Source organism: Ammospiza caudacuta, chromosome 19 (genome assembly GCF_027887145.1).
Source record: "Ammospiza caudacuta isolate bAmmCau1 chromosome 19, bAmmCau1.pri, whole genome shotgun sequence".
Lineage (NCBI taxonomy): Eukaryota > Metazoa > Chordata > Aves > Passeriformes > Passerellidae > Ammospiza > Ammospiza caudacuta.
Genome location: NC_080611.1, coordinates 8,179,752 through 8,193,621, shown reverse-complemented (window position 1 = coordinate 8,193,621; position 13,870 = coordinate 8,179,752). Strand labels below are relative to the sequence as shown.

Below are 13,870 nucleotides of genomic sequence, written 5' to 3'. Positions count from 1 at the left end.
AGAGCAATATTCCCTTTTTTTTTAAAGACTACTGAGTCTCACTATGCACTATGTTCTGTTTGACTGTTATTGAATGAGCAAGGAAAAGGATGGCAGGGAATGAAATCAGCACTTACCCGTGGCAGACACATCAGCAGGATTGCTGTCTGGAGCAGTAATTGGAGACTGCTCTCCCATCTTGACTCCAGTTTCCATCTAGGAGAGGAAACGAAAAGTCATGAAATACCATTTCTAAAGCAGATCACAAGCCAAAGCAGAAACACAGGTTCATGAAAAAAGGGACAGGAAGGAAGACTGGGGGAAGAAAAAAGGGCTGGGGAGATCAAAACAACCCCAGAAGAAAAAGAAAGGCATGGAGGGGGTGGTGGTGGTATGGAACAGCATTGGAAAAAATCAACTGGGGCCTCATCAAAATCCTGGGTTTTGAAAACCTTCACAGATTAAGACAGCACAGTCTCTCTAGGCAACCCAGTTTATATCCCTAGTAGGAAAGAAAAATGGGCAAGCATTTTAAGTACAAATGTAAGATTAGAAATTCACCTGTTTTGATTTCATATTTGAGAACATTTTATTCTTCCTTCTTCTAAGGCAATACTTTATTTATCTTTAAAAATATGACAAACTGAAAACCTGCTATCAAATATTGAAATGTTAGTTTTAAAATCTTTGTTCTCATGGTCAACATTACTTCTTCACACTAAAGGTGAGCTGTATGAATTAAAACAATTGCAGCTTAGCCAAAAGAATGGGGGAAACCCCCATACTTCTAGGACTGTTTTTAAGCAAAAATCTCATTGTCACAGAGCAAGTGTGAAATTGTACTGTACTCACACATTTGTAGTAAGCAGGGAGTGTTTTGTCTCTGAAATACATAACTATTTGTATCTAATTCCAAAACCTCAGAGAAACAGTGAAGGAGAACTTAGTATCTAAGAACACAATTAATGCTTATTTAATTTGTTTTCTTACCCCAAGTCAACTAATTCCTCTCATCAGTGTGGTTTACTCTCCTGTTATACAACATGGTTTTTCCAAAAGTGTTGATAGTCCAAAGACAATATTGAGCAGGAAAACAGACAGTCATTTTCTTAATAAAATAGAAACTCAATTACGATTAGGAGAAAAACAAGCATTTGCTCAGTTTGTTGTAAGAGGATTAAGAAGCACACTCACAGCATCTGGAGGGAATGGTGAAAGCAGCCTCCCAGCAGGAGAGGGAAGAGGACCAAGAGTTGCAGCCTGGTGCTCTCCATGTGCTACAGAAGATGTTAAGAGGCTGAAAGGATGCTGCAGATTCTGTGGAAAACTCTGTATGTTTTTCTGCCTAATAAAAGCTATCTCCCAAAAATTTTCAAACCTAGAATGAAAATTTAAAAAGTTTCAACATACTGTATACTTATATTATTCGTAAGGTTATACTTCTGCAAAAATTACACATTTCCAAACACCGTGTGGGTTTATTTAATTATTTTTCTAAAAGGATGTTTTGCTACCCATCATTACAAAGACAAATACTGTGGTTTTTTTTTTTTTTAACATTAAAGTGTCATAATTTTGCAGGTCTAAAAGGTGCACTTGAATCTTTTCTATGAAATAATATTACAACTGAGTATTTTAAAAAATTAGTATTCCTCATTTCTTCTAAGCACACAAAACCCCATTTCACATTAATCTGCTCATAAATATGATCTATTGAACCATTTTGGATGGTTGGCCGTTTGACAGTAACAGATACCTCATTTTTGTTCTGTTGATTATACTTTTTGCCTCTTCATAGGAGACTCCAATCATGGACTCTTTGTTGATGGACACAAGCTGATCCCCAGGTTTCAATCGTCCATCCTAAAATAACAAATATAAAACCAAACCCACAAACTTGACATTAATTGCTAACACTACAGAAAGAACTGTATAGTCACAACACTTGGACAAATTCCCCTGGTTCTATTAGGACAAAAAATATCAAGAACAGCTCTGCATTCTGCCTGTGCTTGACAATCCTCCAGAAATAAACAGATTAAACAATCATCCCTTACCATTAAAGCAGTCATTATAAAAACTCATCAGAGAAAACAGACCTCAGAAATTGTATAAAGAAGAACTTTGGACTCAGCTAAACATTTCTGTAAAAAAAACAAAAAACAAAAAAACATGGAAACAAACAAGAGATTTTTCCAGCACTGACCCATTTGACTTTAGGAAGCTTCTTTACTAATTAATTCAGCTCTGAGCTGGATTAATTTGTATTTCAAAATCAAATGTTCATGGCAATACATGGAACTCTTCAGACACTCACCAGCCATGTTAATGAGAAAACCAGACTGATCTATTAGTACTCTCACCAGTCAAAACCATGACAGAAATAATATTGTCAGCATTGTGCTTCTGTTGAATTAATTGCAAACTCTCTACCAGCACAAGAACATTTCACATTTCTGAGCCAGAGACTCTTTTTTTACAGAGAGCCCTCCACAATTCAACTGGAAATTCATGTAATTCACCTATGGTTACAGAGTTCTGACATTTGTCTAATGTAATACACATCATGTAACACAGAACATGTCTCTGCTCTTCAGCTTCTAAGAAATCAAACACAAAATTACTCTATGTGAAAAAAAAAGTGTACAGAAGATGACACATAGGAAATAAATAAAATATCTTCTTAAAACCAGTATAATTTTACCTGCTTAACACCCACATACCATAATTTTTGCTGTTTTGTTTCACACCTATGTCAGTAATTTACTATCTTTTTTTTTGTCACTTAGTATTTTGGTTTTGGTTAAAGAATAAAGCTGTAGATCTTTCATTTTGCTCTCATCTAGCATGTTCTAAGATATCCAACGGTGCCCTCACGTGGCAGACATTTAAAATATGCTTCCTGTTTCACCTTCCCAAACAGGATAACCAGTACTGGGAAATTACCTCTATTATTGCTAATATTAGAGCCTAATGGAAACTGATGTCTTAGCCTCAGTCTATTTATTATGTGTGATAGGCTTTAAATTATATCTTCACAGTGAGAAAAATGTTTTAGAAAACACAACAAAATAGGAGAAAATAAAAGATAAATGATTACCATTTACCTAGTGAAAGAGGTCTTTGAGAAATATTGTATTTGTATCTTCCAGCTTGCATTTTAGGATTAAACTCAGTCTACAGAAATTCAGTAACAAATAGTTATGAACTGCTTGGGGACAAACAGAACCCCACTGCTCATGAACTGAGCTCATCCTCTCTTGCTGGGCCAGAGGCAAGGGCTGGTTATCTACACTTCCAAATAACCATTATTACTCAGGATGCCAGAGGAGACACTTGGATAAACAGTTCTGAGTACCTGAACCAGGATATTACATTATTTATTTACTTTTTACACTGACAAATCCCCCTGGATTTACATACTGCATTTGTCACAAATTAAAACAATAACCAACACAAATTCATACATTTTATTAGTCTGCACTTTCAGAATATTTTTTTCTAATTTGCCTACACAACGATTTCCAACTGCAAGGATCCATCTAAATTAAGTTTCAGGGAAATATGGTTTTTTGAGTGTCCAAGAAAATAAAGAGGTGCAATCTGTAGCTCTGTCCCATCCTTCCTGCATTACTTTGCATCATGCAATCTCTTATAGAAGTTGGTTTTGTACCTTCTCATACATAAACTGAGGAATAAGATCCTCATTTACCTCAAATGAACTTATGAATAAATTTTCATTACCATGCAAATCTGTCACACTGCAGTGAGATAATTCTGTTAAAAGAGAGGGCAAGGAGGAACACAAACACATTTTGTATTTAAAGTATAACTGCAGATGTAGCATACCAAAGCAATGAAGGCAAAAAACCACAGGTGTCTGAAGGGGAAGGAAGGGAAAAAAGGTCTTTACCTTATGGCAATCACCACCAGGGATAATTTCTTGAATATATACCAAAGGCCCTTCATTTCTGTTAATTCCTCCCACAATATTCAAACCTAGGCTTGTTCCTTTGCAAACAGAGATAATCTGAAATGCACTGTCACTAGAGACACAAAGAGAAAGAAAAACAGAATTACTTCAGAGAACTAGATAATAAAAACTGGAGCAGTAGCTTATTTTATCTTACAGGTTTTGCAAATATGTATTACAGTAACAAATAGAAATATTATACATTTAATCTCAGTGTTCAAATATGACACTATTTACAACAAAATCAGCCACCTCAGGCACTTCTGACAATTACAAAAAGAATTTATACTTTAATTTACAAGGCTAAAAACTCCTGTCTACTATATAGAGTAGAAATATATACTATATCCCAAGGCTTATGGGAGTATCTGGGTACATATAAATCAGGAACATTAATTCATTAGGAGACACAAAAAAATTAACCTGATTAATCTTCTTCTACCACATGAACAATAAATACATAGAAAAGAAACTTATTAGTCTGCAATGTCAATGGTATTATGAGCTTCAGGACTAGAAGTTAAAAAATAAAACCAAACTTTAACACTTAGTGCTCAACCCAAATTTTCCTGACCAGCCAAATAACAGCATTTCCTCAGCATTTCAGTCAGTTTTGGAGATTACTTTGGAAGCTTTGGAGATGGTGGTGGGACAGAATTATTTCTGCTGCTGCTGGTGATGTTATCCTTCAACTGCAACTGAGGACTCTGTGACCTTGAGGACGACCCAGAAGAAAGGCTGTCTCTCGATTTTGCTTCAATAAAAGAAATAAAAATAAATAAATGAATAAAAACCGCATTTGGGAAAAAACTACAAAATTTCAACTCATGTAAGAAAGTTCAGTAGGACTATTTTCATATAACAAAAAAGAGAACAAAAAAAATGCCTGCACAGTAAAGAACTGAGAGCCACCCAGAGTTCCAGGAATATTTTTTTAAAACATAACAAGTGATTATTTCTTTCAAATTGGGTGTAAAATACAAAACAAACTAATCCCCCATGCTATATAAAGGCATCTCAATTAGGCAGCATTTCCAGAAAGATTAGAATTTATAGTGCTCTGGATCAAATTTCTATTAGCATTTTGTGGCACATTTCAGCTACAAATACAAAAAAACTTTTCATATAAATAATTAATCAAAATTGAAAGTAGATACCAGTATATTTAAATAAAGAGCTAGGGAAACTGACACACAAGTTCCTCAAGGTACATGGGTGTTTTGTTGGACTTACAGCCACTTCCTCCAATACACCTCCACTAAAATAAGCAATTTTAAGTACAAGTTTCTACTCCACCCAAGGGTGATTTTTGCCCCCCAGGATTGTTCCAGGCTGGGAAGTGATCTCTCACCAGCTAAATGATGTGTTGGAGAAGTTCTTGCAGAGGTTGTGTCACTGTGAGAGCCATACTTATCCATTAGGTCATGAAATTCTTTCCTGTGCCAAGAAAAAGATTTTCTTTGTCAGTTTGAATGGATCCTGTGAAACCTGCACTGCTTGTACTGAACAGCTGCTCCTCCTCAGAGAAGGAAGCTCAACCTCCACTGAAAGAGGAAAGCCCTGTCAAATGGCCAGAAAAGGCAAAAAAAAAAAAAAAAAAATCATGTAATGCATGATAAAGATGGGAATAAAACAGATTGTGGACAAAATGGACTATTGGTACAAAAGCTTTATTTTTACCTCTCTTTACCCTGAATTACAAAACTTTAAAAACTTGCAATAAAGTCAACTACAGATAATAAGACAGTGGTACTACCAAGCTCCAGAACAATTTCTTTATATTAGAGGGAATCAGATTATACACCTATAGCATACTCTTGTTTTTAAAGAATGCTTTTAGTTCAATTACACTGAACAAGAACCCAGAAAAGACTGACAAAGATCAAGGCTCCTTAAAAACAAGAGGACAGAAGAAATATTTGTTAACTACTAAAAGCAGAAATTCCTTGCAGACACCATTCACATTGTAACAGACAGGCAAAGATGTACATCTTGCATGACAGGCATTGAAGAAAATACAAAAATACCTGATTTATCTGATATTGAAGCCAGCCTAATTTAAGAAAAAAAGTTTCTAATCTGAGCTCTGATTACCTCAGTGCTAACTGATTTAAAAGATAAATATTATCTAGAGTGATGTAAGCCAGAAACATCACCAAATTAATATACAGAATTAGCCAGAGAGAAAAGAAATTAACTAATTGCAAGGAGAGTAATTCCCAGGTAATTCTAGTTTGACTTCTGAAGGTTGTTCAAAAATGCTGGGTGCATTATTTTTTAAAAAATAACATTTATTGTGCTAATGCTGGCCCCAGAGTACACACATAAACACAGCTGAATGTAAATCAAATAATCTTTAAGCACAGAATGTAAAATCATAAGGTGGCTGGTGAGGGACTGCATGGAGTGACCAATTCTGCCCAGGCCACTGCACTTCCCCCCCAGAGTGGTTAAAGGACTGATGGATTTTAATTATTCCAGGAGTTTACAGGAACTAGGCCAGTATGCTTTAGATCAAAGCAGATTAAGAGTGGACCTCGCATCTATCTAGGCAGTCTGGAAAAAGGAGAGATCAGAGGCTACAGAGTGATTTAGATGTTGAATTCAAGGAACAGAAAGAGGAAGCTTAACTTGGACAAAAGGCTAAAGGAATTTAGAGAAAAATCCTTTATGGGGAGATTACTCTGGAAGTGGAACATCCCAGGAAAGGCAAATAACAGCAGATACTCTTGCAATGATTATCAAAAACAATTACATAACAGCTGTTTTCTCCCTAGATTTAAGTCAAAAGGGGACACAGACCTGGTTTGTCACATTGCTGATGATTCTCTACCAACACTGGTTTATATGCTAAACTTTCATCAGTCAGGTTAGAGCAATATTTAACATAAATGTCCTTAAAATGAATATGTATTTAAAATGTCCTTAAAATGAAAAGTGCTTTAGACTACCTGCTGCAGTGAATAGTTTAACCTACTTACCCAAACTATTCAAAGCTCATTAGAAATTGAAAAGCAAACTTCTGAGGGGAAAAAACAACTGAATCTGCCTTTTGTCAGAAGGCAAGACAAGTTTAAATCTTACAGTTCTTTGGTAGCTCTAACAGAGTCCTCATTTTTCATCATTTTAAAATGTGAGGAGTATTTCAAAAACTATCACAGCAGATAATTCTTAATGGCATTAGCTGGAATACAATCCTCCTCTGTAAACTGAAGTTGGCCTGAGCTTGCTACTTGAAGTGATTGATGCAAGTAATCTCAGAATGAACTGGTATCAAACACCATGCAGTAAAATGTGACATGTGGTGGAATTCTGCAATTAAAACTAATCTGAAACAAAAATTCATGCAAGCTCACCCACCCACCCTGAGAAACAGCACTGGACTTTTATTAGTTTTGAGGTTAAAACAATTTTTCTCTTACTTTGCTTCTTCATCTCTAGCAACGAGCAGAGACATGTGATTAGAGGCTGAGGCTGTTCTCAAGATGTCAACAGCCCTAGAAGGGGGCAGAAAAAGGCCAAATAAATATACCAGGGTGCTGGCAAGAACTGAGCAGTGCTAGAAGAGCAGGAAAATGGACAAATTGCTAAGGTAGTTAATAATTTGCATGGTCAGATACAGAGAAAAGAGCTTGGCAGCAGCAAAACTTAAAGTGAGCACCAAGGAACAGAGCAAAAGACAGGCTGTGGTGCATCTGCTGACAGCAATAAGCTGGGACTGACCTCTCTTTCCCTTCCCTTCTGTCCCCATCCCTCCTTGGGCCATCCTGCTGCCTTCCTGAGCCTCCTTCAGGATTAACAGCCCACCCCAACAAAAGCAACTGCTCAGGTGTGCCTGGCTCAGAATATCCCCCAGCAATACAAAAGAAAATGCAATTCCTTTGCATTTTCAATCTCCATCTCCAACACTGAAAGCTGCACTGATCTCTGCAGATCCAGCCACAGAAACCACCTACAGCTCCTTCTCTCCCCTTTCATTGTGCCATTACATGATTGCTGCCACCATTCACACTCATCAGTACTGAACAGCAGATAGTTGTATTAACAGCTTCTACTGCTGTTTTCACACACATGCTGTCATCTGTGTCATTACAAACCAGCTGATTCTGCTGCTACAGAAGCACATAAAGTCCTTCACTTTTCTACAACAGTTTTGCTGCATTAGATCTACAGGATAAATTACTTGTGAGTAGAACTCCAAGGATCTCAGGGGAGCTGTGCTCTTTCAATCAGTCACTGACAGTGTCCAAAATAATCCATGTGTAACATTCCAAGCTCTAATAAACTTTCAGAAATCAGTATGAAGATACCTTTCATTTGTTACTCCAACCAGGTTTTCTCCATTGACATCCAGAATGAGGTCCCCAGTGAGCAAACGGCCTTTAAATGAAACCAACAGTGATGGATCAATCAACAAGAAAATGGTGAACATTTTGTATTAACCCAGGCCTTTCCTTTCAATTTTATGTGACTTAATGCATTAAACAACTTTATGACCCTTGGCATCTGATCCTAAGTAAGGCAGATAATTGAGATAAGACTAGAACCTATAAATCAAAATCTTACTAACAACAGAATAGCCACCAAAAATAACTGTCATTTAGTTATTTGTACTACTTACACACAGCATAAATACTTTTGACACTAGAATTTATATTTTACAATTGTGGAACTAATTTTATTTGACTCTTGCTCTTAACATTACTGTAAATTACCATGTGTAGATATATTAATGTTTTAGACATCAATAAAGTCAGCTAAAGGAATTTTTAGAACCAATTCTACCTTTAACCTCCTGAAAATCTCAAGTTTAGGAAGTGGATGCAGATTATTTCAAATGATCATTTTGCACAAGACAAGCTGGCATCTCAAAAAAAACCCGTACAGAGACCTAGGATGGAACTCTGTAGCTTAATTATTGCACTCTACTGAGAGTAATTTCTTCTCTCCATACAGACCTTAACTACCAGCACACCAACATTAAAAAATAGTAATAAAAATTATCAGAACTAATTAAAAATACTAGGTTTATACAGGAAACCTCACTCTTATACTTTATACATTAAAAGTGATTCAGCATCACGACACTCACTCAACAGAGCTGCCAATTGCCAGAAAGACTGCTGGTGGCTTTCACCAGCCATATCTAGATTTGAACACATTTTCAAGACCTGAGTGTATTAAAATCTTTTCCCATAAAGGTTCCAAGTTTCATTTATCTATCTTAAAGTAAGCTAACACCTCACAGATCCTGACCAAACCGTATTATTTTAAATATCCTTACCCACAAAGTAAAATAAAGACTTCTTTTGACACCTTTTTATACACAGTGTGTTTGTAGCCAAAAAAAGTTAAAATTACTTACTATCTGTAGCAGCCACCCCCCCAGGCAGAATTCTCTTTATGAAAATGCCATAATCTTCTGCTGTTTGTGCCCGATAACCTCCAATAATTTTAACTCCTGAACAACAAACAAAAAACAAAAGGGAAAAATTGGTTATTCCACCTGTGGTTAGAATTGGTTCTTCTACTGTGCTAAATGCATTTGCAGTCAAATCCATGAAAGGCAAATAAACTTTCCTGATGCCAGGTATGAGCGGCCAAAGGTGTTTTCAGGTCTGATTTACTCAGAGTAACAGAATGTGCAATCTTAGTTACCTAATCCATTCTGGCAATCAGAGAAAGAGATGCGGTGAACGGCTCGATTTATTCCATGGGGGCCCATAATGGTCCTAGGGAACAAAATAAAATCAAATTACAGAAATGTAGGTAGAGCTGTGTTAACAGAGAAGAAATTACAGTGACTGTGTTTTCAACTCAAATACAAACCCAAACCAACTTTCTCCACTGACAACTTCATATTGTTTGATATCTCTGAGCCACCACCTCCCCAGCCAAAAATCACTCTGTTGTGATGAAAAGGTACAATAAATATACAGAATTTACTTCCTTTTCCCCCAAAGCACTTCAGGCTGAACTGTGAATCCCACTTTGTGCAATAAAGGCATTGTGATTAAATAGAAACAAAATTCCACAAGCTGGTCCATCTTCATTTAGGCAAGAAAAACATACCGTAAAATCAGTTTTCATTAGGTAATGAATATTTGAACAAAAGCATAGCTAAGCCAATGCATAAAATTATTTCCAGATATATCTAAAATATATTTTTTTATATTTATGGACATAATGTTTTCCCAAATCTACTAATTTCTTCACTCAACATTGATTTCTGTCTCTATTGTAAAAAAGGTTTCTTTCCAAACTCTTTTGCCTGATCCTCTGTGTACCTTCCCACTTCAAGGGGAAACACCAATTCCATGGCACTTGGAATTATCTAAAGGCAAAGAAATATTTTGAAGGCAGTTGATCATGCAACAGACTTAAAAAAGAATACAAAGTAAAATTAAGAGTTTTGAAACTTAAATTTACAATTTCATCAGACTCATGACCAGAACACTGCTCTGAGAATGCAGAGTATTAAGAATGGAAATAAATCCAGATTACCCTTTACCAGGTTTTATTTTCATGTAGATGAATTATGGGCTAAAAAAAAAAAGTTAGTTGTATTATATCTCCTCTGTCCTTTCACTGCAATATTTTTGAAGATGACTCAGTAGATCTCTTCTAGAAAATAGCAGAAGCACCACTGAGGTTTTTCTGCTTTGACCTACATATTGTTCTCCATTAGATAGTGTTGTATTTTCTAGAAGGTCCTAGTGAAATGTAAAAACAAGAATTCATTAGCAGGGTGGGAAAGAAGATCAAAGTGGAGGACACAGTGACCCAAATCCTTCCACACAACCTAATCCAGCACACAGCCTGAACTCTGTGCCTGAAACTGGGTACATCTGCAAAAGCCAGAGGACATCATTAAAAGGTGCTGTGCCAGAAGGGAGAGAATTCTAGAAGGTTAAAATGTTCTTAAATTCTAGCACTAGCCAAGAGATCCAGCTTCTAAAGAACATCTGCAGCTCTTTTGGGTTTGGAGAAGAAAACTGGATGAGATGAGATTTTTTTAATCAAATGATAAGCACTAGCTCTGAAAAGCAACAATTTCCCAAAATTTTGTATTTCCAAGTATTTGCAAAATTAGCCTTTGCTTTAGAAAGGCTGGCCACAAGAAGATACCTAATAATTCTAATAACCTTTAGAAACAAAAAGTAAACCTATGCTTCAAGCACTGTATCATTTTCACTGCAGTATTTCTTGAAGTATTTGTTTCACGGGCTAAAAAGAAATAACAAAACCCAGTGGATGTGGTGTGTGTTTGACAGGACTGCACATGACCATGCCATGACATGTCAGAGCATAAGGTGCCCTCTGTAAGGCTAAAAGTGAACCAAACTGCTTTTACTTAATCACAGCCTGAAAGGAAGATCAAATCCCCAAGCTGAATATTTATTTAAGAATACTCTTTGGACAAGCTCCTACTCCACGACAAGAACAGAGTATTTTGCATTTCTACCCAGGACTGTCACTGCAATTATTCCACAAATTGGTTTTGAGGCTGAAGGAGAGCATCCCAGCCATGCTTTGTCCTGCTCTGAAATCTTAAACAAGGTATACTGATCTTTAAAATAGGCAATTATTCAATGTTTTCTCTCTTGCCTTTTGCTGCTACTGCTATTGGTTTTGCTTTACCATTCCCTCTCAGCAGTTTTCATACAGCAATTTTTTTGGTAAAAATTAAAAAGCAAGACCAGAAGTTACTTCAACCCCGCACAAACCGACACAGAGGTTTTACTTTTGCAAAGTCTGAAAAGATCAAATCTCAGACTTTAAGTCTGAAGTTTAGAGTTTGCCAGAAATTGTAGAACCTCTTTATATACTACCATATAAAATAATAATGAAATATGATCAAATCTAAGAATAGGACAATCAATAGGAAAGAACCTACATTTTCAGAAGTAACTGGCAATACTTTCCAAAGAGAGATCCTAATGGAACTAAAACGGATTTTCACAAAGAAGACACAAAGAACACACAACTAATTGTTCTTATTAGTCAGTGGAGAGGATTAAGATACCTCTGAAACACTGGAATTGTGATGCTGCCACCTACAATGAGAAATAACTGACACTTTGGACAGACAACTTTTACAAGATACTCAGGTCTGTTTATGCTCTAAAAACTCAATCCCTCCAACACATGCAGTTTAAAATTACTTCATCACATAAAGGCAAAAGCAAAGATTTTCAAATGCCCCGAATTTGTTTAGCATATCACATCTAGTCGGCTTTCAGTGTTAGGGTTTTTTTCCCCATATAACACAGATCTTCAAGTCAAGCTACTTGTCATAATTCTAATAAAATAAACAGAGCTTTAACAATTTCACTGTAAAATTACTTGCATTCAGCATCCATCCAACATTTATTTTATGTCATCAATTTTAGTATTTGTGAAACGTTAGCATATTTCTCCCAGAGCTTTAGAAACATGCTCAACAGTATAAATAAGGAAATATGCTTTTAAATCAGTTGGCAGTAGTAACAAAAAATTATTCAATGTTTTTTGCAGAAAAATATGCAAATTAAATAATCAATTGTCAATACTAATTTTTTGAGGCCAGGCAAAAGCACCTGTAAGGAAGGTTTTAGCACATCGAGAAGATGTGAGGCAAGAGATGAAATAAACAAGTAAAACTCACCACAATTTACACTATAACCTTCTTACACTAAAAAATACTAAACTCAACATTCCAGCTGAAGTCCTGGAATGCTAACAGACTAAGTGTGCAACATTTTGTCTAGATGCTCCAGTAAAGGCAATTAAAATGAACCTGCTTCTATTACTTTTAGCAGCATACACAAAGAAGTTGAACAACTTTGGGTTTTATTTCTTTTAGTACTTAACAGAACACACAGCTCCAGATATTCATCTGATCTCCATTCCTGAGAAATTATTAGCCATTTATGTGCACAAACAAAACATTTACCTATGTTTATCAATGGGAGAATAATACACTTTACTCACAAAACACATATCACTTGACACACAAAAATCTAAATTATAAACTCGGGCTGTTGATGAAAAGAAGCTGAAAATTATCAGCTTTTAAATGATCTTTTCTGTACTTTGCCCAATTACAGACTACAGCAATGCCCTCAGAACTGAATGGCTCAGCATACCAGTATAAGAGAGAGAGACCATCAAAACGCTCTGGTTCATCTTCAGCTCCTGGAGAAAGCAAGGACATCCTTCAGCACAGCAGGAAAAACAAGGACAACGCAACCAAACCGCACTGGAGGTTTCCAGCTCAGCCGGATAAAGGTTATGAGCAGGATGATTTCTGCTAACAACTAAAAAACCCAAACACAGAGCTCCAGCTGAGCGTTCTGCCTACTTAATCTTCTCTGAAAGCCTCTGCGTCACATGCGCTAATTCACCTAGAGAGGTAATGCTGACTTTTTCTCCCTTTGAAAGGGCCATTTAGAGCAACTTTAAAGATTGATAAATGCAAAGGACAAAATTTACTACACTGTGATTAAGCAATCTAGATCCAGCAGCCAAAGGCAAATGCGATGATTAAAAGCAACTTATTTCCTCCTGGTCTTCTAAAATTTATTTACATACACCCTGCAAACAAGGCCAAAAGCAGTAACTCATGACCTTTCTAAAGCAATCTTCCTAGCAGACTGCATTATGCACAGCCACACAAAAGGGAAAGCCAACAAAGCAGACTGGGAGTATTAATGAAACAAATGCCATTATGCTATTACTTTTCATTCTCAATCGCGGTACTGGCTTGTGCCATGATCTAACTTGATTTTTAGACTTTCAAGATACAGCAGTCAAAAGTCAACACAGAACTTGGGTTATTTATTTTCTCTGGAAATACAAGCTGACATGTACTTTTCTGTGAAAGGAAACAAAACTGCCAAATTTATGTCATTACACTGTGAATAATGTAGTTTAAGA

The 13,870-nt window shown here is 36.2% G+C and overlaps 1 protein-coding gene across 1 annotated transcript in view; it reads right to left on the bottom strand.

Annotated features, from left to right (window-relative positions):
- STXBP4 (syntaxin binding protein 4) overlaps positions 1 to 13,157 on the bottom strand; it is a 59,645-nt gene extending 46,488 nt beyond the window's left edge. Inside the window, exons 1-11 of the mRNA XM_058817406.1 lie at positions 13,081 to 13,157; positions 9,611 to 9,684; positions 9,318 to 9,413; positions 8,263 to 8,332; positions 7,375 to 7,449; positions 5,304 to 5,389; positions 4,577 to 4,706; positions 3,893 to 4,025; positions 1,736 to 1,842; positions 1,174 to 1,357; positions 117 to 195 (exon numbers count right to left, since the gene is read on the bottom strand). Of these exons, the coding sequence (XP_058673389.1) occupies positions 117 to 195; positions 1,174 to 1,357; positions 1,736 to 1,842; positions 3,893 to 4,025; positions 4,577 to 4,706; positions 5,304 to 5,389; positions 7,375 to 7,449; positions 8,263 to 8,332; positions 9,318 to 9,413; positions 9,611 to 9,684; positions 13,081 to 13,148 (1,102 nt within the window). The 5' untranslated portion in view covers positions 13,149 to 13,157. The remainder of the gene's footprint in view (positions 1 to 116; positions 196 to 1,173; positions 1,358 to 1,735; positions 1,843 to 3,892; positions 4,026 to 4,576; positions 4,707 to 5,303; positions 5,390 to 7,374; positions 7,450 to 8,262; positions 8,333 to 9,317; positions 9,414 to 9,610; positions 9,685 to 13,080) is intronic.
- Positions 13,158 to 13,870: the final 713 nt, after the last annotated feature.